A 26,306-nucleotide genomic window follows, 5' to 3' on the forward strand; every position below is an offset into this window, starting at 1 on the left:
CAAGAGCACCCTGCGGAGGCTGGGGAAAGAGGGGGCTCCGACCTGGACCCCCGAGGATGAGGACGGGGGAATTTTTCTCCAACTTTTCTCTGAGTCAAGTGGTTGCATTCAGGGCCAGTGTGCTGGTGCAGCAGGTGCTTGGGGTACCAGCATCCCATCTCAGAGTGCTGGTTCAAGCCCCAGCTAGCTCTCCCAGTCCAGCTTCCTGTTAATGCCCCTGAGAGGTACAATGGTCCCTTATCACCACATTGCAGCACAGGTGCCTGGCCTCCCGCATGCAGAAGGGGTGCAACTCAGGTTCGGACACAGGACTGTCTACCTGGCCCTTGCTCCCCAATGTTATACCAATGTGGCATTTGGGGTCCAATCAACCTTCCTGGTCTCATCTGAAGACCTTTGCTTCAGATGGCAGGTCCCTGGACTGACCCCATTCATTCTTGGGTCACAAGGCTTTCCTCCTCATCTCACAGGAGACCGATGTACTAACTCTCCACATTCTTCATCCCGTTCTGTGTGCAATAACTTACTTAAAGACCATCTATTTCTCAGAGAAGGAAAGCAAAGGCCAGACTACTTTGGTTATTATGGAGCCTACTTCCTCCCAAGCCCTTTCCTTGCCTACCACTCCCTTGGGGCATGGCAAGTGCCATTGGTGCTGGCACAGCAGATGAGCCCTGGGAAGTCTTTTTTTCCCAGCAAGAAATGAGCAGAGCTAACAAAGCCACTAGGTGGCGCTGCCTGCCTGCTGTTCAGAGCCAGCACTGCACCCTCTGCAGCCGCCAGAGCCTGGGCAGGAGTGTCTGCCAAAATAGTGGACCACAAGGTGAGGGATCCTAAAATACTGTACGTGCTGATAAATAGTCGACGTGATTGGTTCTGCAGGTGAGGACAGTCGACCTGCTCTGGCCACACAGTCAGTGCCTGCCTCTGTGTGGGGGGAGTGTGCCCAGGGCCACCTGCACACCCAGGACTTCCTCCTTCTACACGCTAAACCGCACCTCAGGTGTAAACCCTTCCCAGCCCCAGCCAGTACAGCCTCAGCCCTGGGTGTCATGTGACCACCAGAGAGTGACCTTGGCCTTCAGACAGCCACAGACAGCAGGGCCCGGCTGGAGGCTGGGGAGGATGGCTGGGACTAAGGTCCCGAGATGAGAGAGTGCAGGCACCCAAGCAGGTTCTTCACCTGCAAAAGGGGGAACACCCCTGCCTGGCTGGGTCTCAATAATGAGAGATGGTGCCTGGGAAGTCCCCGGCCTGCTCTTGCACTGATTTGTCTCTGGGTCATCAGTTCCCTGCACTGGCTGCTCTGGACTCTGTGGTCTCCTGGTCCTGGGAGCTGAGATGTGGAGGATGGTACACGGCAGGTGCTCTGTAGACAGATGCCGGCAGGGGACCAAAGTGGCCTGGAAGGAACACCTTGTGCCTGTGAGACCGGGGTCCCTGGGCTGCTGCAGGCTCTTCCCCCAGAGGTCAGCCAATCAACCACTTGTCCCTTTGGCGCCCTTCATTTCTTCTTCCCCAGGGGCAGCATACTTTCCAGGTGTGATGGCATGGCTCAGGGGGTGGCCACGTCAGGTGTAGGAATGCCCTTTAGGGCCTGGCGTGATGTTCTAGAGGCTAAATCCTTGCCTTCCATCTGCAGGGCTCCCATATGGGTGCCAGCTCTTATCACTAGCTGCTCCACTTGCCTTCTAGTTCCCTGCCTGGGAAAGCAGTCGAGGACGGCCCAAAGCTTTGGGATCCTGCACCCGCGTATGAGACCCAGAAGAAGTTCCTTGATTCTGGCTTTGAATCAGCTTGGCTGCAACCATTGTGGCTACTTGGGGAGTGAATCAGCAGATAAAAGAGCTTCCTCTCTGTATCTCCTTTTGTCTGTAAATCTGCCTTTCCAATTAAAAAAAAATCTCATTTTTTATACATTTTTATTTTAAATTTTTGAATTATGTGGTACAATTTCATATAGACTGTGATCCCCCCCAAACTCCCACCCCCGACAGATTTTCTCCATTTTGCTACAGTGGCATAGTCCTTCATAAGGAATCATAATTCCATCAATCTCTTATTTAAGTGTACCCTGACATTGCTGGTATAGACAATGTCAGACAGTCCAGCATCCCATTGTCTACACATGTCCAACAGTTTCCTTGGGAATCCATCCTTCACCTGGAAGTAGGGGTGCATGTTGCATTGTACCCCCACATCTGGATATGGTAGACCCCAGTACTCCATCACTATACATTTCCATAACTGAGAAGCATGAAACAAGGTCAACAACTGATGTGAGTTAGAACAGTCACAACAACAACAACATCCACAACAAATTACAGCACCATGAAAAAACGCACCACTGACAAAAAGGAAACACAAAAGTCTCTTGGGAGAAATGATGCTACCATGTAATTCAGGAGTCAGTGATGAATTCGACAAGAGACAAGAAATTATCTGGAATAAATAAAACTGAAATTAAAAAGCAACATAACACATGGGATGCAGGGAAAAAATAGTATGGGTCAGATTAAGATCTCTTAAAAACATTTTTTTTAATGCTACCTGCCACCCTGCTAGAAAGGCTGTGCCGCCTTCACCTCCTTGCTCCTGTGTGCACCTCCAGCCACTGAAGCAAACCTGTGTGGCTTCTCTTCTCCCCAGATCCAGCAAACCCCCAAACCCCGTGAGTAGGAAGGCACACCTGCACCCAGCTGGAACGCCAAGCCTGGGCGTGAGGCGCTCTCCCAGCGGCACCCACAGCTCAGGTGCTGTGAGTGGGGCCAGCAGTGGCTCAGCCACCTCGTGGGCTTCACAGCCGCCTCCTGAAGTAGCCTTGGTTTTTGCTGGGAAACCTCGGGTGTCATGCTGTCGGAGGCTACATCACCAGACTCTGCTGGAAGCCAACTCCAACCAGGAGAGCCCAGCCAGGGCAGGAGACAGATCTCATCTTAAAAAAAAAAAATCTAGAAGCGAACTACGAAGAAGCAAGCAATTCCTGTTACCGGATGGTTAAACTTCAGCTTTAGGGGTGCCCAGGGCTTTGATGGGTTGTGGGGAGCCAGGAGCTGGTCACAGCATGGCCACAGCAGTTGGAAACTAAGATTTCTCCCGGCCGAACCCAGGGCAGGGACTGGGGCGACCCGACCCCTCCCCGCGGCTCCTCGCACAGGATGAGGGCCAGGGCCCCCCAGTGTCAGGGCGTCCGGACGGAGGGGACACCTACTTCGGCACCTTGCAGGGGGAAGGGTGGTGGTGCTGGGACTCCCACAAGCTCCAGCAGCAGCGATGGGCCGGGGAGGTGGGCGGGGTAGGCGGGCCGCTCAGCCTTCGTAGGCTCCGGTTCCCCTTCGGACTTGGGAGAAAGCGCGCAGACCCCCTCCGGGAGGAAATTAGCATTGGCTTTCTCCCCGACGGCCGCGGCAAATCGGCCTCAAAAGCCGGTGGTGCTGGAGGCCACACATCGCGCCCCTTTAGGGCTCCCTGTTCCCCTCCCCTCCCCCAGCCTAGGGAGCTCTCCTGCCAGAGGCTTTGCAGTGAGGTGGGGTGGGGAGGCGGGTTCATACCCTCTCCAAACCAGTGATCTGGAAGAAAGACCCGGCTCGGAAACTTCCCCCAAGGCTGAGGCAGGGGGAGGAAGACTGTGGCTCGCCCTAGGTCACAGACCTCTCCCAGTGCAGGCATCACCTCGGGCAGCCCTTCCCCCGTTCCACCTGCCACAGAGAACTGGGAAGGAGCCGTTCTCCTTAGGAGCCGGGTAGAGGTGCTGTGATTGACAAAACCGGGGAGCACGCAGGACAGACTGTGCGCAACCACGCCTGGACCCCCGTCCCTGGGTTCTATCCGTTGTACCGAAGGCCTTGCAGCTGCTGATCAGGCTGCACGTCAGGTGACCATTCCCGAGTCCCCACCGCAGCCCAGAAACATGTGCTCACTCCTGATGCTTTTTTTTCTAGACTTATGGTTCCATCCAAAGGGAGGCCCATGACTGGGGCTGACTTACATCCTGCTCGAAACAGCCAGAAACACACAAAATATGGGGAACAGTGAGTTTCAGACAACGGAGAGCCGGCAGCGCAGCGAGAACGGAAATGCACTAAGCGAGCGGCTAGGATGTTCAGGGCTAAGCAACCAAGAAGAGAGATCTCTGCAGAGGGAATTGGAGAAATAGGCACAAAGCCCGCCCAGTGTGCATACGGCACACCTGTATGTGGCAGGAGACGCTCCATAAGGCAGTCAATCTGTGCTAATAGCCGGGTGGACAGAGCTGAAGCACGAGTCGTCTGAGGAGATAGACCAGTTAAGGAAAAGCAGAGGCTCCTACTTCAGCAGCGCGGCCACGCGGGCTGTGGAGCAAGGCAGCCCCATCAAGACAATGCTGACATTTTAACAGCCTGCACAATCCCTCTTGAAAACAACCAAATCTAGCACTCCACAATGTACACAATTACATTGCCTAGCAGCTAATCAAGAACCGTCAGGAACGTAAAAAAGAAAGGAAAATGTTAGCCATGACTAGCAGAAAAACACCGGAAGTCATCCGGAAATGTCAACAAAATGATGGAGTTTATACTCAAGGACATTAAGATTACTCTGACAAAATCTACTTACACCCAGGGGTTTAGAGGAAAACAGAAGCACACTGAGGAATGAAATGAAAGCCAAAATAACCCCCCAGGTGGATCACAAAGAAGAAGAAAAACACAATATTTGAAATGAAAATTTCATGAGCTAGAATGAGCAACTAATCCTTATCAGAAACAAACAAACAAAAACCCTGTGGACTTGAAGCCATGATCTCAGAAATGATCTGAAACGAAGCGTGGAGAGAAAAGGGACTGAGACAGGAAAGTGGCTCAGTTATTTCTGGGGTGATACAGGTTCAAGTCCCGCCTCAGGTTCCTGCTAACACACACCCTGGGGGGCAGCAGATGATGGCTCAAGTCTCCAAGCACCCTCCAAGGCAGGGTGCTTGGAGACCTGCCTGTGGCTCCTGGACCCTGGCTGTTCTTGTCCCAACCCCGCTGTTGCAGGCACTTGGGGAGATGGAAAGACTTCCCAGCAGATACAAGATTTCCTTCCCTCTCTCCTTCTCCCTCTTCTTCCATCATCCTGCCTTTCTAACTAGCAAATAATATTTACTGAGGTGCTTGCCTTGAGAGCATCGAGATCCCATATGGCCGCTGGTTCAAATCCTGGCAGCCCCGCTTCCCATCCAGCTCCCTGCTTGTGGCCTGGGAAAGCAGTCAAGGACAGCCCAAAGCCTTGGGACCCTGCACCCGCGTGGGAGACCTGGAGGAAGCTCCTGGCTGCTGGCTTCGGGTTGGCTCAGCACCGACCATTGCAGTCACTTTGGAGTGAATCGTTGGACGGAGGATCTTGCTCTCTGTTTCTCCTCCTCTCTGTATATCTGACTTTGCAATAGAAATAAATAAATCTTAAAAAGAAAGAAAGAAAGAAAGCTGTAGAGAGGAGGAAGGAAAGACCCAGAGAGATCTTCCATCTGAAAGTTCAATTCCCAGAGAGCTACAATGGTCAGAATTGAGCCAATCCGAAGCCAGGAGCCAGGAGCTTCTTCTGGGTCTCACACATAGGTGTCAGGGTGTAAGGACTTGAACTATCTTCCGCTGCTTTTCCAAGCCACAGGCAGACAGCTGGATTGGAAGCAGAGAAGCAGCTTACAAACCAGTGCCTTCTTGGATGTCAGCACTGCAGGCAGAGGATTAACCTGACAACCCACTGACCCAAAGATAAAGACTTCATTCAGCTAAAGGTGACAAAAAAAAATTGTTATGTTTGTTACCAATGACTCTGTAAAGTTACAAGAAATTCTTTAGGAGAAGAAAAGCCATATCACATAGAAACTTGGATCTGCATAAAGGAATGAAGAACATGAGAAACGGTAAAGATCTTGGTAAACATAAAATCCATTAACTGCTATTTGGTGGGATAAAACAAAAAAAAAATCATTTTAAATAAGCATATAAGAGAGAGCAAGGTAGTTGGAGGCCCTAACAGTCATGCATCATTCCACAATGGGACATGCCCTGAGGTGCGGGTGTAATGCAGTGTACTGGCACAAAGCCACTGATGTCACTATCAGGCCGTACCTCCTGGACATGGCTGTGTGTGCTGCACTCATGCATACCTGACAAGGCATTAGGCTTGTTTACATCTGGGCCCCTGAAACAGGTGAGTTATGTATTGCACCATGACATTAGGACATCATGACATCACTAGGGAACGGAAATTTTCAGCTCCCCTATCATCGGAAGGGACCACTGTCATATTTGTGGTGCATCACGGACTGAAGCATGGTTACAGCTGTGTGATGTTGACAACAGCATGAAGGACGGGAGGGGAGAAGGGAGGTGTAGCATTGGAAAGCTCTTGGCCCTACGCAAGAAGTGGCAGGACACACATGATTTGAGGGTGGGTGTGACGTTGGGAAAGCATATGGCAAGTCCCAGCAACAGTAAGTTAAGTCAGTGGTGGGGATCAAATAATCTTGGGGTCCCCTTTAGGGTGCGGGGGCCTTGATTAGGCCATCATGCCTGGCTTCTTTCTTGCTCTTTCTGCTGCAGGGGCTACGGGGAAGATTGCCTCACTGGAGAGACTCAGGGACAAGCTTCCTTCTCTGTCCTTGTGTGGAGCAGAGGCTGGTGATGGGGCAGCAGGGCGGTGACCAGTGGGGGACACATGCTGGGTTTCCACGTTAGGGAGCCCCTGCCCACTGCCAGGAGCCGTGCCCTTCAACACAGCTGCAGTGGAAAGTGTGAGAATTTGGTCTCTGCCTCTGTCTACTTGATTGGTTCAGTCATCAGTATTTGTGGAGTTGCTGCCTCCTCCACACACTCCAGCAGGTGACCACTCCTTTGGTCGACTCCCAGGTAGAAATAAGACACTAGGCCCTTCACCCAGGTTGCCCTCTGTGGGTAACCGTGGGGGCTTGAGCTGGGGGTCCTGGAACAGGGAGGCAGCAGTGGTGGGACAACATGTGAAGCAGGACTCACAGGTGCTCCGAGCATGCTCTGAACAGAGCTGGGCTTCTGGGCTTTCAGGGCACTTGTGGGGGGCCTCAGGTGAGCCCACAGGGGGAGAGGGTGGCAGCTGAGCCATCTACAGCATCTACTCGCTGACTTCTCAGCCAGGCAGGTGATGGGGAAGCCAGGCAAGGTGTGGGAGACCCGGATACCTGGCCCGGCAGGGCTCTCAACTCACCCTGATCATAACCAAGTTATTCTCTCGGACTCCTTGTCCTGCTGCCTCCAGGACATTCTGGGCTTAGTTTTCTCATCTGAAGCAAAGGAATTGTGCTAGAATATATCTAATTGTCATTCGTTCTAGCCTTCAGAACTTCGGTATCTAGACCAGAGAGACAATCTCATGACTTTGTTCAGACTTACTTTCTTTGGCCTAAATTGTGTTTGATTATTGGCCACTATTAGTTGGTAACATGAAAAAGATTTCACAAAAGAATCTGAATTTCCAACCAGTCCAGATGTAAGTAGCAGCTGAGCCCTCTGGGAGTACCTGGCCTCTCCAGGCACCCAGGACCCCTGTGTGTGCAGGAGACCTGTCACACATGTGTGTCATCTGCTCACCCCGCAGCCTCTGCACTGGGGTCTCTGCACAGACTGGCCAGCCGCTGCCATAGGAATTCAGGTTCCCAGCTCACAGGCAGTATAAGTTTAGGTCTGTTTGGGGGCCAGCCAGGTTGTCCCCACCTGGGACAGGAGAGAGAAGGGGCGGTATTTCAGAGATGATTGAGTTTCCACTAGGGTAAGCTAGACTTGGGGCAAGGGGAGAGGCACAGAAGCACGTGGGCTCAGTGCACACCTGGTTTTGTGCAGGAAACAGAGAATCAGCTCTCTGTCCTGTCCCTGGCTCTTCTCTCACCCACCCTAGCTGGCAACTGAGCTGAGAGGGCAGAGCCAGATCCCTTCCTGGATATATACCTCCTCCCAGTCCAGATGCTGAGCCATTACCAGAGACTCAAGGTCAAGTGCCAGGTGGCTGTCCCATGCAGAGGAGACCAGAGGTGGCTGAAGGCCTGGGGAGCCTCCCTGGTGCTCTGTCATCTGGCAGAGGGGTGAGGCTGTATCCCCAGACACCACTGCCGTAATGCAGGAGTGTCACCATGGGAAGGTGTCGGTTGCTTCCACTACTTTCTAAAAATATTTATTGATTCATATGTCCATTTGGAAGGCAGAGAGAAGGAGGGCGACACAGAGATCTTCTCTCTGCTGTTTCACTCCCTAAATGGCTGCCACGATGGTTAGGAGTGGGTCAGGTGGAAGCCAGAAGCCTGGAGCCCTCCCCACGTTCCCCATGTGGACAGCATGGGCCCTAGTACTTGGATTACGTTCAGATGCATTTCCAGGCACAGCAGCAAGGATCTGGATCAGAAGTGGAGCAGCTGAGGAACTCCAAAGGAACTAAGGTGGTGCCGAATACGGGGCATCAGTGCCACCATGCCCGTCCTGGCTGCCTCCTTTTTCCTCCTCCCTTGAGGTGGGTGCCTGCTGGTGGTTCTTGGCCCATACAGTCACATCCATTTCCAAGGCCAGCAGAAAAGGACACTGCCTCTGGGAAGTCTTCCCTGACTTCATCTCCCTTAGAAATTCTTCTCCTCCTTCACCCTGACTTTTAGGCAGCACCCAGAGAACTTCTTGCAAGTTCACGGAGTTTCGTACCTGATTAAGCAGCTTCTCTCCCTAGTTGGAAGGAGGGCAGTGAAAACCTAGAGGATGGGATTTATTGCTGGATGGACTTCCAACTCCGACTCCCTCCAGGCAGTCCACAGCGGATGACGACAGGTTCCAATAAGCACGAGTTCAGCCCGGGAGCCAGAGATGTCTAAAGCTTGAGAGGTAAATACACTCTGACCTAACGTTTCCACTTTAAGGAGCATTTTTTGAAAAAATAATGAAAAGACAAATTATTGGCCCCTGTATCCAAGGCTTTTGGATTTATGAATTCAACTAACTATAGATCAGAAAATACTTGGGGAAAAAAGTTGTGTCTATATTGAACATAGACTTTTTTTTTTTTCCTGTTTTTCTCCTAAACCTTACAGTATAGGGTCTGGCCTTGTGGTTCTGCAAATTAGGTTGTCTACTTTTGATGCCAGCATCCTATATAAGTGTGTGTGCAAATTTCAGTAGCTCTACTTCCAATCCTGCTCTCTGCTGATGTGCCCAAGTGCTTGTGCCCTGCTATCCACATGGGAGAGCTGCATGGAGTTTCTAGCTCTTGGAGAGCTGGATGGAGCCTCAACCATGGCCACCACTTTGGGGCATGAACCAGGGGACAGCAGATCTCCCTCTCTCTAACTTTACCTTTTAAATAAGTAAATAAATATTTTTTTAAAATACAGTCTAGCAAATATTTACATACAATTTACCTAATATTGGGTGTTTTAGATATCCAGAGGTAATTTAAAGTATGTAGGATGGGCATTTAGCCTAACAGTTCAGAAACCTGTACCTCATATCGGGGTCTCTGGGTTCGGTACCCTGCCCTGCATGTGGGCTCCCCATGGGAGATTGAATGAGGTCAAGCGAGGCCAGGTGAAGTCAGGTGAGACCAGGGACACATAGGCAGCAGCTGGGGTGTCACAGGTTCCTGCCCACCTCCATCCAGATGCCACCCCAGACTGGATAACAGCAGGTCCGAGTTGGGCACTTAATCTCCACCAGGGACCTTGTCAAGCCAGGTGATTGTCCCACCCGGCCTGCACCTGCTCCATTAATCTTGGCCGTCCCAACCAGGCCAACAGAGCCCCCTCTGTCTGTTGACCTAACAGGAGGGTGGGAGGGCCCCAGGCAGGGCTCCTGCTCTGTACCTGCCGTTGCCCAGCAGCTGGAGCCAGAGCCCTCGTGGGGGGCCCATTTGTCAGTGTTGATGGATGAGGTGTGCAGAACAACTGCTCTCCACACACCACCGACGGCCTCCCTGGTCCAGGCTGCTTCCACAAGAAGCAGATGTGCTCCGAGCCCAGGAGGTTCTGTGTCTCTTCCCCTACGACAAGTCCAGCTTTCCCTTGTGGGAAACGCATTGGTCTCCTGGGCAGCCTGGCCAACAAAAGGTGCCTGGTCCTTTCTGCAGGTGCCTGTGACCACCTTCCCCCCAGCCCCTCTTGCCACAGCACACATCTGTACCACCACCTGTTTCTCATTAAAAACAGATAATTTGAAAGGAAAGGAAACTGACAGACAGGCAGACATCTGGCTCAGTGGTCAAGATGCCACTGGGCACATCAGACTCTGCTTCCAGTTTCAGCTTTCTGCTGCCATGCACTGTGGGAGGCAGTGGTGGCAGTTCAAGAACGTGGGGCCCTGCGGGAGACTTGCACTGACTTCTAGCCCTGGCCCCAGGAGTGTCTGGGGAGTAACCCAGTGCATCCAAAGAGCTCTCTGTGTATCTCTGCCTCTTTGCCTTTCAAATAGATGACAAGTAGATAAATAAAAACACGCTTGAAAACAGGAAGATGTGGTGACAGCCCCGTCCACAAAGCACACACCACAGGTCAGCAAAGGCTCGGCAGATGTCAGCTGAAGCCAGGAGCTGAGAATTTAACCCAGTCTCCCATACAGTCTGCGGGAGTCTGAGCACCTGAGCCAGCTGCCTCTGCCTCCCAGGGTCTGAGTTAGCAGGAAGCTGGATTGGAGCCAGAGCATCACCCAGGCATGCTGATGCGGCCCTTCACCAGAGCATAGTTAGACTAGATATCCATCTCCCAAGTGCTATTAAAACAAAAGTGCTACTGTATTCATTATTTCAAGTGCATCAATGGTAACATTTGCTAATAACCAAAAAATACTATAAGGGCCTTGCACGGTGGCACATCGGGTGGTGGCACAGGTGACGCCTTGTGGTGCCAGCATCCCACATAGATGCTGGTTCATGTCCCAGCTGTTCCATTTCTCATCCCGCTCTCTGCTTGTGACCTGGGAAGGAAGTGGAGGATGACCCAGGTCTTTGGGCCCCTACACCCACATGGGACAACAGGAAGAAGCTTCTGGCTCCTGGCTTTGGATCAGCTCAGCTCTGCCTGTTGTGACCATTTGGAGAGTGAACCAGCAGAAGGAAGATCTTTTCTCTATCTTTCTTTCTTTTTATGTAAAATCTTCCTTTCAAATAAAATGTAAATTTTTCAAAAAATGAAAATGATATATAAGCTCAGTGCAAAATATGACAAGATTTAGTATGAAAGAAAATCCTGCAATCAGAATGTCTAGTTAACAAATATCTTCCAAGATTTTTCCCCAGCATAAATCTGCAGTCTGAACAGCTTTATACTATTTCTCTAGAAGACTGTTTATCATTTCTTAATCTAGGATTTCTGTATATTTTTTAGCATGGTACCTCACAAGTTGCCTTGCCTATTATCTCACCTAAAATCCAATTTGGTTTTCCCAAAGCATTAGTTTATTTTTGAACTTTTTCTAAAAAAAGATTTATTTATTTTTATTGGAAAGTCAAGATATACAGAGAGGAGGAGAGACAGAGAGGAAGATCTTCCGTCCGATGATTCACTCCCCAAGCAGCCACAACGGCTGGAGCTGAGCCAATCTGAAGCCAGGAGCCAGAAACCTCCTCCAGGTCTCCCACATGGGTGCAGAGTCCCAAAGCTCTGGGCCGTCCTAGACTGCTTTCCCAGGCCACAAGCAGGGAGCTGGATGGGAAGCGGGGCTGCCAGGATTTGAACCGGCGCCCGTATGGGATCCCGGGTGTGCAAGGCAAGGACCTTAACCACTACACTATTGCGCCGGGCCCTATTTTTGAACTTTTTAATTTATTTAAATTTTACTTGAAAGGCAGAGAAACATAAACAGAGATCTCCATCTGCTGGTTCACTCCCCAGATGGCCGTAACAGCCACTGCTGGGCCAGGCTGGAGCCAGGGCCAGAATGCCATATGGGTTTCCCATGTGCATGGCAGGTGCCCAAGTCCTTTAACTACCATCATCTCAGAGTGTACATCATCAGGAAACAGATGAAACTATTGGAAATTCAGGACAATAACCATGACAATAATAACATATGAATAAAAGAATAGCCAACATTCACTGAGGTTGAAGCCTCTTCCTTTTGTATTTTACGCACTGTATGGGGCATACATACTGTACACTGTATCATAGGCGACCCTCAACATCCGTGAATTTACCCAGTTGCCAATCAGAAACACTTGAAAAAAATTGCATGCATCCTGAACAGAAACAGACTTGTCATTACTCCCTAAATAGAATTTAGCAACTACTTACACAGAGCTTATGTCATATAAGGTAGCGTAAGTCATCCAGGGATGACTTAGAGCATCCAGGAGGATGGATGCAGTTGACATGCTAATATTACCCCACTTGTAGAAGGGACTTGACCAGCCAGGGGCGTTGGTGTCTGTCCTGCAGCCAGTCCTCCACAGATAACACAAGACGACACTGCCGCTAGAAAACTCTATATTGTGAATCCTGCATTTCATCTCTGTAACTCTGCTGTGAGGAAGGTGCCAGGATAATCCCTGTTTCACATGTAGAGGTTGTCTAAGGTCAGAGCTGTTAGTGTGCAAAGATGTCCTTTGTATTACTTTTTAAAGATTTGTTTATTTTGGGGTCTGGCATGATAGCTCAACTGGTTAATCCTCTATCTCCAAGCACCAGAATCCCAAGTGGGCAACAGCTCCCGTCCCAGCTGCTCCACTTCCCATTCAGATCCCTGCTTGTGGTCTGGGAAAGCAGTGGAGGGCAGCACAAAACCTTGGGAACCTGCATTCGGAAGAAACTCATGGCTCCTGGTTATGGATTGGCACAGCTCGTCATTTTGGCCATTTAGGAAGTGAACCAGCCAATGGATGGAAGGTCTTTTTCTCTATCTTTCCTTTTCTCTGTAAATCTGCATTTCCAATAAAAAGAAATAAATCTTAAGAAAATTTAAAGAAAAAAATTTGTTTATTTAAAGTTATAGTGACAGGGAGAAACACAAACAAATCTTCCACCTTCTGGCTCACTCCCCAAATGACCACAATAAATAAAGCTGAACTGATCTGAAGGCAGGAGCCAGGAGCTCCCTCAGGGTCTCCCACGAGGATTCAGGACCCCAAGGCTTTCTGCCATCCTCCACTGCTTTCTCAGGCCATAAGCATGAAGCTGGATAGGAAGCAGGACAGCCAGGACACAAACTGCTGCCTCTATGGGCTGCTGGTGCTGCAGGTGGAGAAAGCCCTCTGCACCCAGGGAGCTTGACTCTAATCTGCTAAGGAAAGAAGTAGTTTCCTGCCTCTGTGGACAGTTCTGCAGAAAAGAGTCTCGAGCTGCAGCCTGGAAAATGGGTCTCTGGTTGCAGCATTTGGGCTTTGTTGGAATGAGAGAAGGAAGAGAGGCTCCAGGCGGGACTCTAGAAGGATGGAGAGTAACTGAGAGAGGCGAAAGCAGAGGTAGAGTCCAGGACAGGGTGTGGCTCAGAGGCCCTGCCTGGGGGATGCGTTAGAGGTGCCATCACACAGCGAGTCAGGTCCAGGCAAAAGCAGCTTCTGTCCCAACAGCTGCTTCTAGAAGCTTGGGATTCTCGGACTGAGCGGCTCTGTGTGCCCCTGAGTCTCTCACTCCCATCTCAGGTTGCTGTACGCAGGTGTCCCTGACCAGCCCCACCCTGGTCCTGGGATGCTTTGAGGAGTCCTGGTCTCTCTGTCCTGGCCCGGAGGAGGGGGGGAATGTCCCTGTGCTTTTCTGCATTGCTTCTTCTTTTCAGAATGGATAGTGTCTGGCTGCAAAAGGCTACTCTTTTTTTTTTTTAAATATACCTTTAAATTTTTTTTACTTTTTAAAATTTTTTGAAAATTTTTACATAGTTGATTGGGGTGCGAAGGGTCAAGGGCTAGAGGAAAGTTGGTGAGACCATTGTTTTCACTTATCACATTCTCTTTCTTTCTTGCTGTGTCTTGGGGGAGAAACTACATCCAGCCTCCCAACCATCCCAATGTGGGGCATGCTCCCAGGGTCCTGCTCAAGTGGTTTTGATAGTTCAACAGTTCTGTACTGCTGCCAAGCTCGCCACTCCACTCAGGATGAAATCTTTCCAGAATCCACTGGCTGACATAGTCTACCTTAGAATCTCCACTTGCTCAGGTATTGATTGCCAACACTTGTCCAGGGTAGTTGATTGATTTGTTCTGTCCTCTGTCATGGTACCAGGTATTCTCTGCAGGTTCCCATGTACTGCCATATCCTCCACGTGCACCTGTATATGCTGACCACTGCTCCGTCTGAGTCACTGAGGAGGTCCAGTTCTGACTCATGCACTCCACAGTCAGACCATGGAGCCTGCAATTCTCTTCATGGATGGAGTTCTGAGTCCAGATGGGGGATTCCCAAAGAAACCTCATCTGAGATGATCCCAAAACTAATTATTGTGTGTGTATGCCAATACAGGGCCTGACACAGTCCATTGCTCAAATAAGCATGCATGCACACTGTTAGTTGCAACTGCTGGGTCAGTTTTGTCTCCAACCCTGTATTCTATGCAAACTAAAGGTTGTTGGTCAGCAGGTTTTCAGTCCAGCCTGATCCTGCCCACCACTCACTTGGCCCTCATGGAAACCAGTGAGAGCTGTAGCCTAGTTGGAGCGACCTGCAATAACTCCCACGAGGCCCGCCCCCCAGCCCTGGTTTCTGTGCTTGCCAGCATGAACAACAGACTAGTCCAATCTGTTCCACATCCCATTCAGCTCTCGTACATGTCAACGGGCATTGAAGCCTAGTTCAACTCAACCAGCCCCACAATCTAGTCCACATTGGGCCAGTGGGAGGCCACCTTTTTCTTACCTCTCTTCCCCTCCTCTGGGCCTGGCAACAAAGAGATGGCTGAGAAGAAGAGGCCCATAGAGTGAGGGGCAACCTAGCCCCCTCATCCCTCCAGTTTGTATTATTAAAAAAAAAAAAAACTTGCATGGCCATTGAACAAGTGGCACATGCTGACATTCAAGGCACACAGCAATGAGCTGGGCAGGCAGGAGCCTGTGCTTTGAAGCTATGGTTCTGGGCCTCAACAGCCAGAAGTTGCAATGGGCAGAGGAGCAGCCATCAACTCCATGTGGGCAGTCCAGCCTGAGAAGTTGCCAAGCTGGGCGGTGGACACTGCCCTGCTGCCCCCTCTGCTGTGACCTTGGCCAGTAAGTTTTCATAGCCATGGAGTCAAAGCTGAGAACTCAATGGTCCCCAAGGCCACTTCTGGCCTGACGGGGTGATTTTGTTCCTGGATCCTTGGGGGGTGGGTCTCCCTGGCTGTTGCTGGCTTTTGATTATCACTTAATGAAAGCACTGAGTGAAGACAGGCTGGGGAGTGGGGTGGTGGGCGGAGAAGCAGGCCTGGGGATGGTTAAGAAACTTCCAGACTGGTTTGCAGCTCTTTTTGTATATGAGGAGGGACTGGGAAGTGCTGGGGGCGGGCAGAGGAGAAGGACAGGGATGGAGTGAGGAGGGGGAGAGGAGGGTGCGTGGAGAAGACAGAAGAATGAAATAAAGGCGAATCCAACAAAAGGAAGTGAAAAGTGAGTGACAGGTTGGAGGCTGCAGGCCCTAGGCAGGCCAGGCTTTTAGGGCAAAGAATGCAGACAAAGAAGCTGGGTTTTCATGCTTGGTGGCTGTGAATGGATGAGCATCTTTTAAAACCCTATCAGGAACTCTTTGGATTGTCATTAGATCTGGGGAGGGGAAGGAAGAAGGCTGCCCAATTTGGCCCCCTGAGTGTGAAAAGGCCTAGACATCCTGTTGGCTGGCTAGCTGGCTGTCAGAACCCCTCAAAACTTCCTGTAAATTATTTGTCATTTTAAGTGTCCTTAAATTCAGTGGTGAGCTCCCTCTGCTCTTACTGGGTGACTGCATGGAGCCAGGAGGAGGAGGGAGGCTGGGGTGAGTCCCACAGCTGTGTGCTCCCTGCAAGGTTGCCCCACCTCCTGGATTTGCCTGGGACAAGGGACTGCTTCCCAAACCAAGATGGTTAGTACCATCCTGCAGGGTCCCCCTGGTGGAGAAGGAAGATGGTGGAGTGGGTCACTCAAGCTGGTCTTGGAACCTTGGTCCTGGTTGTTGGATGGCAGCTGGAATCCAGGATGGGAAAAAGAGACTTTTGCATGTAAATGGTTATCAGATTTTATTACAGAAAGGATGAGTTCATTTCATCAGGTGTGAACATGGACTTGTGGTTTTTCTAGATGTCCTTGTCATGTAGAAATAGACATTGAAACATTTACCGTGGGATGGTAAACATTTAGAATGTTCTACACACACACACAGGGCTGGGTGGCGACTTGTGACAAGGTACCTGCCGGCATTCCAGGAGATTGTACCAAGAGTCCTGGACACTGAAACACCAGGAGCTGACTTCCGGCCAGGTAGATGGTCATTGCTGCTTGGTGCCATGGTCATGAGAACTGGCCATGACCTACGATGTGCTCTGCACAGGTGCTCACTCTCGCTGTGTGCAATGTCACTTCATCCTGATGGAGATTGATAGAGATTTAAAGACATCAAGTCTAGGGCTGACTGTCACACAGAGCACTGGGAAGAGGTCGACCTTGAATGTGAAATTAGCCTCACCACTGCTACATTTTGTTACACAATCTACTCCGAACAAAACAGACCCAGGGAAAGGATTCACCGTTGAGATTGTGTGAAGTCTGGGATTCTGTTTAAAATAACCATGGAGGAAGTGGTAGAGATGTGCACAAAACAGAATTGGATCTGAGTTGGTGATTTTTTTTTTCTTTTAAGATTTTATTCAAAAGGCAGAGTTACAAATTATAGAGAGGCAGAGAGCTCAATCCAGTTTCACTCCCCTCATGGCCACAATAACCAGGTTAAAGCCAGGAGCCAGGAGCTTCCTCTGTGTCTCCCACATAGTTGTGGGGGCTCAAGAACTTGGATCATCCTCTGCTGTTTTTCCAGGCACGTTAGCAAAGAGCTGGATTGGGAGTAGAGCATCCAGGACTTGAACTGCTGCCCATATGGGATGCTGGTGCGCAAGTAGGGGCTGGTAAAACCTACACCATGGTCCAGTCCCTGAGTTGGTGAATCTTGAGTCTGAGTAATGGATTTACAAGAATGCTTTATACTCTTCTCTCCGTTTTGCGATTTTCCGTCACAGGTTTAACCATTAGGAAGTTCTACGCCAGCTCTACTATCACTAGGCAAGCTTGAACAGGTGTCTGAGCCTGTGGATACTTCACTTTCCCCAGCAAGCCTTGTCCCCAAATGTCCCCATCTCATTTGCAGAAATGTAATGGTTTTTCAGCTAGACTGGGAAAATCAAGGTTGTGTCAGCATTTATATCTGCCCCCACACAGGTCTCCCTATCTCGAAGGACAGGCACAGTCCTCTTTTAACTGGAGAGTGTTGTTTTGCCTCCCACTCTCAAGATACCTGTGTGTTGGGATACCTGGAGTGAAAAATACAAGTGGATGCCTCTGTGTGTGTGTATGTGTGCATGTGTGTGCATGAACACGCATGTGCAGGTCCCTGCTAGCTCCACCTGTGTGGGTCTCGTTTCCCATGTCACCACCTGTTCATTCCTCATTTAAAAGGGGCCTTGAGGCCCCAGGCAGAAGGGTGGTGCCCAGGCCCTGGGGGGAGGCCAATGAGGCTCTGGGCCTCCTGAACATTGGGGATGATAAATGGGGTCCGAGTCTTTCAGGCTTCATTATAGAGTCGCCATGGGTTTGCCCAAACCATGGCAACCGATTCAAGCAATGATTAACCTAATAAAGCAGAGGCAAAGGGGAAAAAGATGCATTCAAGACCCTAAGTCAGGCTCTGGTTCTCCAGGGGCAGTAAATTTCCCTTCAGTGGGTACGGTGTCCAGGCCCCAGACGTCTTAAATCTCTGTTGCCTGAGTGGGGGCTGGGAAGCCTGTGAAAGCAGCAAATGTATATCAGAGATCAGCTGGGGTGGGCGAGGAGCAGGGTGGGGGGTCTCAAACGGGCTGACAACAGGCTCCTTCCTGTACTCTTTATGGAAGCCAATCCAGCATGGGGCCAGGACCCCCCCTGTGCCATCCGTGGGCTTTCTTTTTTGAACCCTGGTATGCATGGCCCAGAGGAGGCAGGTATGTGGGGGTGGGTGGGTGGGTGAACCCTTTTGGGGTTGTGGAAAGCAGGTGGCAATGATTTTAGTTACTTCCAGTGATGTGGGAAGCACTTCCATCCCCTTTCCACCTGACCCACACCATGATCCCTGACTCCTGCCATGCATCTCCTTGCATAATTCCCACTCCTTGCCTGAGATCTGGATTTAGTAATACTTTTTTATTAAAAAGCACCAATCATGTGTGATGTCATTTTTGAGTTTAGATTACAAAAAGACTGTGTCTTGGGGCTGGCATCGTAGTGTAGTTGAGTAAAACTGCCGCATGCAACCCCAGTACCATATCTCCAGCTGCTGTTTCCCATCTGGGTCCCTACTAATGCACCTGTAATGACAGCAGAGGATGGCCCACATGTTTGGGCCCTTGTGACTCTTGTGGGAGACCCAGAGGGAGTGTCTGGCTCCTGGTTATAGCCTGGTCTTCCTGGCTATTGTGATGATGTGGGGAGTGAACCAAGAGAAGGCAGATCAGTACGTTTTTGTCTCTCCATCTCTGTAGCCCTGCCTTTCAAATTAATAAATCAACAAACCCATTTCCTCTGTCCTGAGTGCTCCCACCTCTTGCTGGCTTGCATGTGGGGAGCCAGTTGCTCTGTTGTGGGTTGCTCTGTAGACATGCTGACATGGCAAAGTACTAAGAAAAGCCTCTGACCAAAAGCCAGAGGGGCTGTGACCTTCACTCCAATAATGAGGCAGGCACACCTGCCCATCACCCCAGGGATGAGCTTGGAAGTGGCTCCTCCTCCCGCCAAGCCAACAGTTGGGACTGTACTACTGCCAGACACCTGGGCTGCAACCTCTTGAGACCCCTAGAGGCAGAGATGCCCAGCTAAGCCACACTAGATTCCTGGCCCACAGAAGACCCAATTGATAGAACAATCTTGTTTCCAGTAGCTCATCTGTTAGGCAGTAACAGACAACAGAGGCAGGATAGCTGGCGATGACCCTCAGCTTTTCACCACAATGAGCAGGTGTGGCTGCTTAGATCACCTCTTGCTGCACTGGCTGATGTGGCAAAGTCTTTTCTGGCCCCTGCTTTCTTTGCCAGTCAACTGTTGGAACTGCACTAGTGAGTTCTGCCTCAAAATACTGGCCAGCCCATGTATCGGTCATCTCATTTGAATCCTGATGGAACCCTGTGAGTTAGCTTTCTGCATTTTCATGGCTGGACAAACAGGCTTGGAGAGGCCAAGCAATGTGCTCAAGTTCCTAGAGTTAAAAAGCACTGGAGCTGAAAGAGATACCCAGCCCCGTGTCCCCTCCATCAACTCACGTGGCTGTCTCAGGAGGCATCAGCCTCCTAGAACTATTAATGGTGTCATGGTAATCTCAGAAGCAGTAGCGCTAGAATAGCTTGGTCACCCCTCTCATATGCTGTAAATCCTACCGGTGACCATGAGAACCAGAGCTGGGGTGGGCCTGGCTGGACAGGCCATGATACCTGCCAGCATGAGTGTGGGCTGGATAGGGGGTTGGTTGGATTGAGCTAGGCTTCACACTCATAGATGTGTATGACAGCTGCATGTGCAGCAACCAGGGCTGGTGGTGGACCTGGTGGGAATTATTGGAGGTCACTCTGACTAAGCTTAGGTTCCACTGGTGTGCATGAGAGCAAGTGTGTGGTGGGTAGGGTTAGTCTGAGCCACAGCATCCATTGGTTTGCTATGAGATAAGGCTGGAGACAGAACTGACCAGGTGGCTGCAATCACCAGTGTGTATATAGGCTGATGTAGGTGGCGGGGTGAGTGACACCCCACACTGGCTGGCACAGGAGTCAGGTCTGGAGTCACCTCTGGTGAGGTTTCTTTGGGGACCTCCAGAACTGGATCACTAGACTCAGAATTCCAACCATGGTGGTCTGACAGGGAGTGCATATGTCAGAACTGGGTCTCCTCAGCTGCTGAGCCCTATGCAGTGAACGCATGCCCAGTTGCTCATGGAGGACATGACAACCATGGAGAACAGGACACATTGGACAGGCCTTTTGGTCAAGCTTTGGCAGTGGGCGAGTGGAGACTCTAAGGTGGACTATGTCAGTCAATGGACCTTGGAGCAAAAAAATCAACAGCATCTCAGAACTATCAAAACCACTTGAGCAGTACCCTCAGAGCATACTCCACCCTGGGGATCCTGGGATGACATCAGGTGGCCTTCCCCCATTCCTGGATACTGATGCAGTAGGGCTGCTGGGAGGGGCCCTCTCCATTTCTTTCCCCACTTCCCCCAGATACAGGAAGAAAAAACAAGATTGGAGAGAGTTATTTCATTCACTTTCCCCTATTCTTCAACTCTCTACCCTATGGGCAAGCACCTCTCTCAACTATGTAGACATCATCAAAAAATAAAATGAATATAGTATTTTAAAAAAGAGAGAAAGTGAGAAGTGACACTGAAGTAATTGTTCTTTTTCTTTAAAAACATTTATTTTACCTGAAAGTCAGAGTCGGAGAGAGACAGAGAGAGAGAGAGAGAGAAACAAAGAGAGATCTTCCATCCACTGAATCACCTCCCCCAAATGGCTGCAGTGGTCATAGGTGGACCTGTGTGAAGCCGGGAGCTTCCCATGGGTCTCCCACAAGGATGCAGAAGGGACTCAGGCCATCCCCAGTTGCCTTTCCAGGCTGTTAGCAGGGAGCAAAATCAGAAGTGGAGTAGCCAGAACTCAAAACTGGTGCCTATGTGGGTTGCCAGGGCCACAGAAGGATTAGCTTGCTGGCCCCTCAAGTGACTGTTATTAACTGCCCTGCTCACTTGTGTACTTTCTGGAGGACTTTTTTTTCTTTTTAAAGATTTATTTTTATTGTTTTTTTTTTTTATTGGAAAGGCGGATATACAGAGAGGAGACAGAGAGGAAGATCTTCCATCCGATGATTCACTCCCCAAGTGAGCGCAACGCGCCGATGCTATGCCGATCCGAAGCCAGGAGCCTCCTCCGGGTCTCCCACGCGGGTGCAGGGTCCCAAAGCCTTGGGCCGTCCTCGACTGCTTCCCCGGGTCACAGGCAGGGAGCTGGAAGGGAAGCAGGGCCGCCGGGATAGAACCGGCGCCCATATGGGATCCCGGGCGTGCAAGGCGAGGACCTTAACCACTTGCGCCACCGCGCACGGCCCCTGTAGGACTTTTGCTTTGGGTTTTGGAGTAAAGCTTCATTGACATTCAAAGAATGAATGAAGGCAAAAATAATTTCATATATGGTCAGAAATTTCCAGCTTGGTCGCCCAGTTCCATCTTCGCGATTTACATAAGCACAGACAAGTGGCAGAGAGAGTCGGTGGCAGGTGGTGTGCATTCAGAGTTCCAGGCTGCCAGTCTGGGGTTCAGCAATCCGCGCTATCATTTCAGCACCATGGCCAGGGGCACCGCGGCGGGCTTTAGGGACCGTTGAGAAATTACCCGTCCTATCCTTGCAGGCAGGCATGGCTCACCAATCCCAGAAGCTCTGGTGCTAGACAGGAGCTGGAATCCCACCAGAGCCCTACCGGCTGAGGCTTTGCAAGACCCAGAGGGCAGCGCCCACGGTTACAGAGTGAGGTGCCACCCCGTGCTTTGCCGCACTCGGTGCCTGCCAACCTAGGCTCCTCGTGTAAAGGGCTGCAAATCGCCAGCTTAGAGCCACACCCTTCGTCCTAGGTCTCTGTAGTAACTACCCCAGGGACAGAAGGCCTTGCACCAGCCACTTCCTTCCGGGACTCTGTATCCAGCAATGCGACCACCAAGCCCTGTCTCCCTCACTGACTGCAGGAGAGTAAGAAGTTTAAAGTTCCGGAGGTGGGGCACAATTGAGACTACCGTCACGGATGAAAAGCTGTCAATCCAATGTATCCAGCTCTTACAGGCATATTCTCTCCTCCCAAGTGCCCCTCTTCCACACAAGCCCTTATCTCAGAGCTTGGGGGCTTTTCCTGGCTTCCCACTGGAGGAGGGGCCTCTAACTCGGCTCATTGCATTGTGCCACCCGTCCAAAAATACACTGTCAGGGTATTAAAACTCCCTCCAGCTTCTTTGGTAAATTAGCCAGGGCTCAGAGACTTGTCCAAGGTCACACGGCCCCAGCAGTCTATGAGGGAGAGGAGGGGCAGGGTGCACTCGCCCTGGGAGCCCTGGGACCGCCTGCCTTTGTGCCAGCCCAGTGGCCTGCCTCCCAGACATTAGCATTCCAAAGGCCGCTGGGACGCTTTGTCTTCCCTTCGAGGCCTACTGGGGGCTGGGGTGGGATGGGGGCAGGGCACCATAAATCTACCTGCTTGTGTGTTGTGAGGGGGCTGGGATGGGGGTGGGGCCGAGGGGCTGTGGGACTCAAGTTGTGTTTTTCTGGGAGTTGGGCTGGGGCTCAGACAAAGGCTCCGGATTGGGGAAGAGGCATCCAACCTGAGGAACTTTTCTGCCCCAATTTACAGCTCTGTCTGGGTTTCAGGGAGCCAGGGTACAGACGGAGACAGCGTCAGAGTGGTCCTGGGTGGAAGGCAAAGGAAGGACTGTCCAACCAAGATCTGAAGCTACCTGGCTGGTTTTAAGTGCTCAATACTAAATGCTGCGGGAGATGGTAGGGGAAGGTATTGGATTGGTGATAAGCAGTCTTGTTGGATAGGCTCTGGACAGAAATAGTTCTGATTCCTTCTCATGGAAGGGCTGTCTTTGGAAAAAGGCAAGGCTGGGGCACCCAGCTTAGCTCCGTTGGTGAGGTCACCCAGAGCACTGGACCCTAAACTCAAGCTAAACTTGTAGCTGCTCCTGACAGTCCCAGGGTCAAATCCTAGCTCAACCCAGGGTAACATCCCAGCAGCTGAATCGCTTCCAGTGTCCATGTGTGTTTTAATTTACGGGGTGGAGGACCAGCCTGTGTGTGCTGGGTGACTAATGACTGAATGATGAGCACCCTGGAAAGCAAGAGAGGGCCTCAGCTGCTTAGGTTGCCACGGCCAGGAGTGTGGCACCCGCACTCCGGGGGCATCCCAACCACATGAATGCCACTTTCCACAGCCCTGCTGAGGATGAAGGACCTCCCTGCTTGAGAGATTTCTCCCTAAGCCTTTGGTCCAGCACCACCAGTGTGAACCTCTGGCAACTCAACCCCAGGTAACAACCCCCTGCTGACTTGTGCAAACCTCCACCTCGTGCTGGTATTGTTTTGGCCTTGAATCATTTTGTCTATACCTTGGAGGGCAGTGATCATCCTGCTCCTAACCTCTGCCTATGCCCTCCCCACAACCACTACCAAGTAGCAGGTGCCGGTGTGGTCTGTACAGCCAGAGCTGCTGACACCTGCCCCCAGGCGGTGCTTCAGATGGAACGTTGGCTGTTGCATAGATCACCAATAACCCATTAATCTCCTTCTCTTAGATTAAAGTCCTGAAACAAAACAACACCTTTGTTCGTTCTTTGTTTGCTGTGACCTCATTCCTGTCCCCTCCTTTTTGGAACCTAGGGCTAGAGGAAACAGTGAGATGGTCTAGGAGAAAGAGATGCCAGAAATGCTAAGCTCTGAGATGCTGCCTGCGTCGTGATCTGACGCCTGGGAAGGTACTCAAGTTGAGTTGCCTTGGAGAGATCCCCAGCCAACCCAAGGAGCCCTTTCAGGCTCGACCATCAGGTAAGATGCACTCTCCTGGCATTCATTTTTCTTTTCCAAAGAGTCCAGGGAACTCCACAGATTCCTTGATGCCCTAGGGAGTCCCAAAAGCCCTGGAAGAGGGGACGCGGGTTTCAGTGGCCAGCAAGTTCATGACTGGAGATTTTGAACTCTCAATTAAATTTCAGCCCAGCCTGCCAGGTGTCACAGGTTCCAGCTGGAGCCCACACCTTCTCCGCTCCGAGCTGTTCAGTTCCATGAATGGAGATGCTACTGCCACAGTGCCTGGTGCATAATTGGCGCTAAGTGGGATGTGCCAGACCTTGAAGTGCCTCAAAATTTTCCAGGGACACCCCAACCCAACTGCAGCTTGTCTGAGAACTCTGCGACTATGTTGTTACTCTCACCTTCCCAAATACAGAGGTAGATCCAAATCTTGGTCTGTGGCAAAGGGGACAGCGTCCCAGTGAGTCCAGTGAGAGCCTGTCTTCTAAACCGAGGTTTGAAATAAGACAAGTCACAAAGAAAAGAAGGGGGTCTATGGTCAACCATACCACCTCAAACGTGCCCGAGCTCATCTGATCTTGGAAGCTAAGCAGGGTCTGGCCTGGTTAGTACTTACAGGGGAGAAAGAAAAGGGGGCTGGATCAATGACTTCTTAAGAGACTGTGCTGGCTTCCAGCCCAGCACCCACAGCAAGGGCCCCTTGAAATACCACTCTGGCTGCCACCCACACTCCCCACCCCACCCCATAACCAAGTCACTCTGCTGAGACTTCCTGGGTGGGGCTCCACTTTATTGTTATCATTGATGCAAAATCTCATTCACCAGTCCCCAAATACTCTTATGTATGAAATATAAACTTTTTTTCTGCTGTAAAATCTCATTAATAAATACAAATGTGTAAAATGGAAGGAGGGCTATATAACTTACCATACCAAAATTCATTTCAGAAGGCATCATATCATTTACAAACCGATTTCTTTTTAAGGGAGGCGCGGCCCTGCGTGCATTTGCGTCCAACTCACGTGTACTGCGCGGGACGCCAGGAAGCTGGGGAGACATCCTGGCCACCAACTGGAGCCTTTCCAGTTCACACAGGTCTCCAGCACCCCAGAAGGCAACGTGTCACAAAGTGCAGGAGGAGAAGGCCGGGATCGCCTTCGCAGATTAAGGCAAGGTGGAATGGCCGGAGACACTGGACTGGAAGGGTTAGGGGAGGTGAGTGGCGTCTTTGGAGCAGACAGAGCAAAAGGAGCAAGCTTGAAGAGATCAAGAGGGGTGGTTAGAGAGTCTTGAGGAAAGGTAGGGCGATCGAAGCCCACGGGCGCCTCGGTGCTCAGCGTTACCTTACTATGCTACTCTGAACGAGATTCTGCGTGGCTGCTGGGAGAAGGGCCTGAGCCACACACGAGCCTGCAGTGCCCACCTTGCGCCCGGCCACAGGGGTTTGCGTGGCGCAGAGGGCCGAACGCCAGTCTGGTTGAACCCAGCCTGTCGCCCTGCTTGCGCCTGGGCCAGTCAGGGACGAAGTCAGTGAGAGACTGGAGTGTGCTTGCCTGCCCGTCACTGCCCACCCACTATCGCTCTGTCTTCTCCCCCAGCTGCTACTACCTGCCCACTGACTGGCCACCTCACAAAAAGTCCGAGAAAGCCAAAGCGCCCGAGCACAGGCCTGTGGGGGAGGTGGGCATCAGAAGCAGCCCTGTGCGTTCCTCGGGTGAGGCAGCGGGGCTCAGGCTGCCAGCCTGGGAGATTGGAGAGTAGAGGGAACCCCAATCCCCGGAGGAACCATCGTCCAGGCTGCCCAGCTCCGCAGAGGGAGGCGCCGGCGGCTCTGGCCCGTACAAGCTGTGATCAGCTATGCGCAGCGCCTGCGTCAGCGCCCAGATGTAGTTGTGCGCAAAGCGCAGCGTCTCGATCTTGGTAAGCTTCGCGTCGTCGGGAAAAGTGGGGAGCACGCCCCGCAGCGCGTCCAACGCAGAGTTGAGGTTGTGCATGCGATTGCGCTCGCGGTCGTTGGCTTTCTTGCGGCGACTCCGCCGCTGCTTGCTCAGCGCCAGTTCGTTCTTGGGCCGGCTGCGACCTCCGCGCCGGGAGCGGAGCTTCCTCTCCGCCCCTCGGCAGCCGCCTTCTTCTGCTTCCACGAGGTCCCGGAGCATTCGAGTGGGGCTAAGCGGGGCGGATGCAACGCAGGCCACTTGGTGGTCCGAGGTTCCGGGGAGTGATGGCTCGGTCTCGTGGGTCGCTTGGATGGTGGGCACACCCGTGGGTTGAGGCGCCATCCTGCGACAGGATAAGAGATAAAGGGATAAGCCTGGGGCCGCCCGCCCCGGTTGGTCCCCGATTCAGAGACGTGGTAGGGAAGAACTGAAAAAGAACCATCCCCTTTCCATCACAGGGCCCCCTTTACTTTAGTCTTCCCTTTGGCGCCCCCCGAGGATTACCTAGTGCTGCGGGCTCAGGAGATTGGAGAGCACTGAGCTGCCGGGAGTGGAGCGGCCAAGTTCAGTCAGCTGCAGGCACCCCCGCCTGGGAATCGCTCCGCCAGAAAGCAAGGAAGAGCAAAGGGGAACCTGGGCGTCTGTCGCTCTCCTGTGGCTGACCGAGGTCGCG

At 51.6% G+C, this 26,306-nt stretch overlaps 1 protein-coding gene across 1 annotated transcript; it reads right to left on the reverse strand.

The window, feature by feature from the left end:
* Window positions 1-25,324: 25,324 nt before the first annotated feature.
* Window positions 25,325-25,975, reverse strand: NEUROG3 (neurogenin 3). The gene has a single exon (XM_040976077.1). It carries the CDS (start codon window positions 25,973-25,975, stop codon window positions 25,325-25,327), a length of 651 nt encoding a protein of 216 aa, XP_040832011.1.
* Window positions 25,976-26,306: the final 331 nt, after the last annotated feature.

Source organism: Ochotona curzoniae, unplaced genomic scaffold (genome assembly GCF_017591425.1).
Source record: "Ochotona curzoniae isolate NIBS_2020 unplaced genomic scaffold, NIBS_Ocur_1.0 contig_2692, whole genome shotgun sequence".
NCBI classification, from domain to species: Eukaryota; Metazoa; Chordata; class Mammalia; order Lagomorpha; family Ochotonidae; genus Ochotona; species Ochotona curzoniae.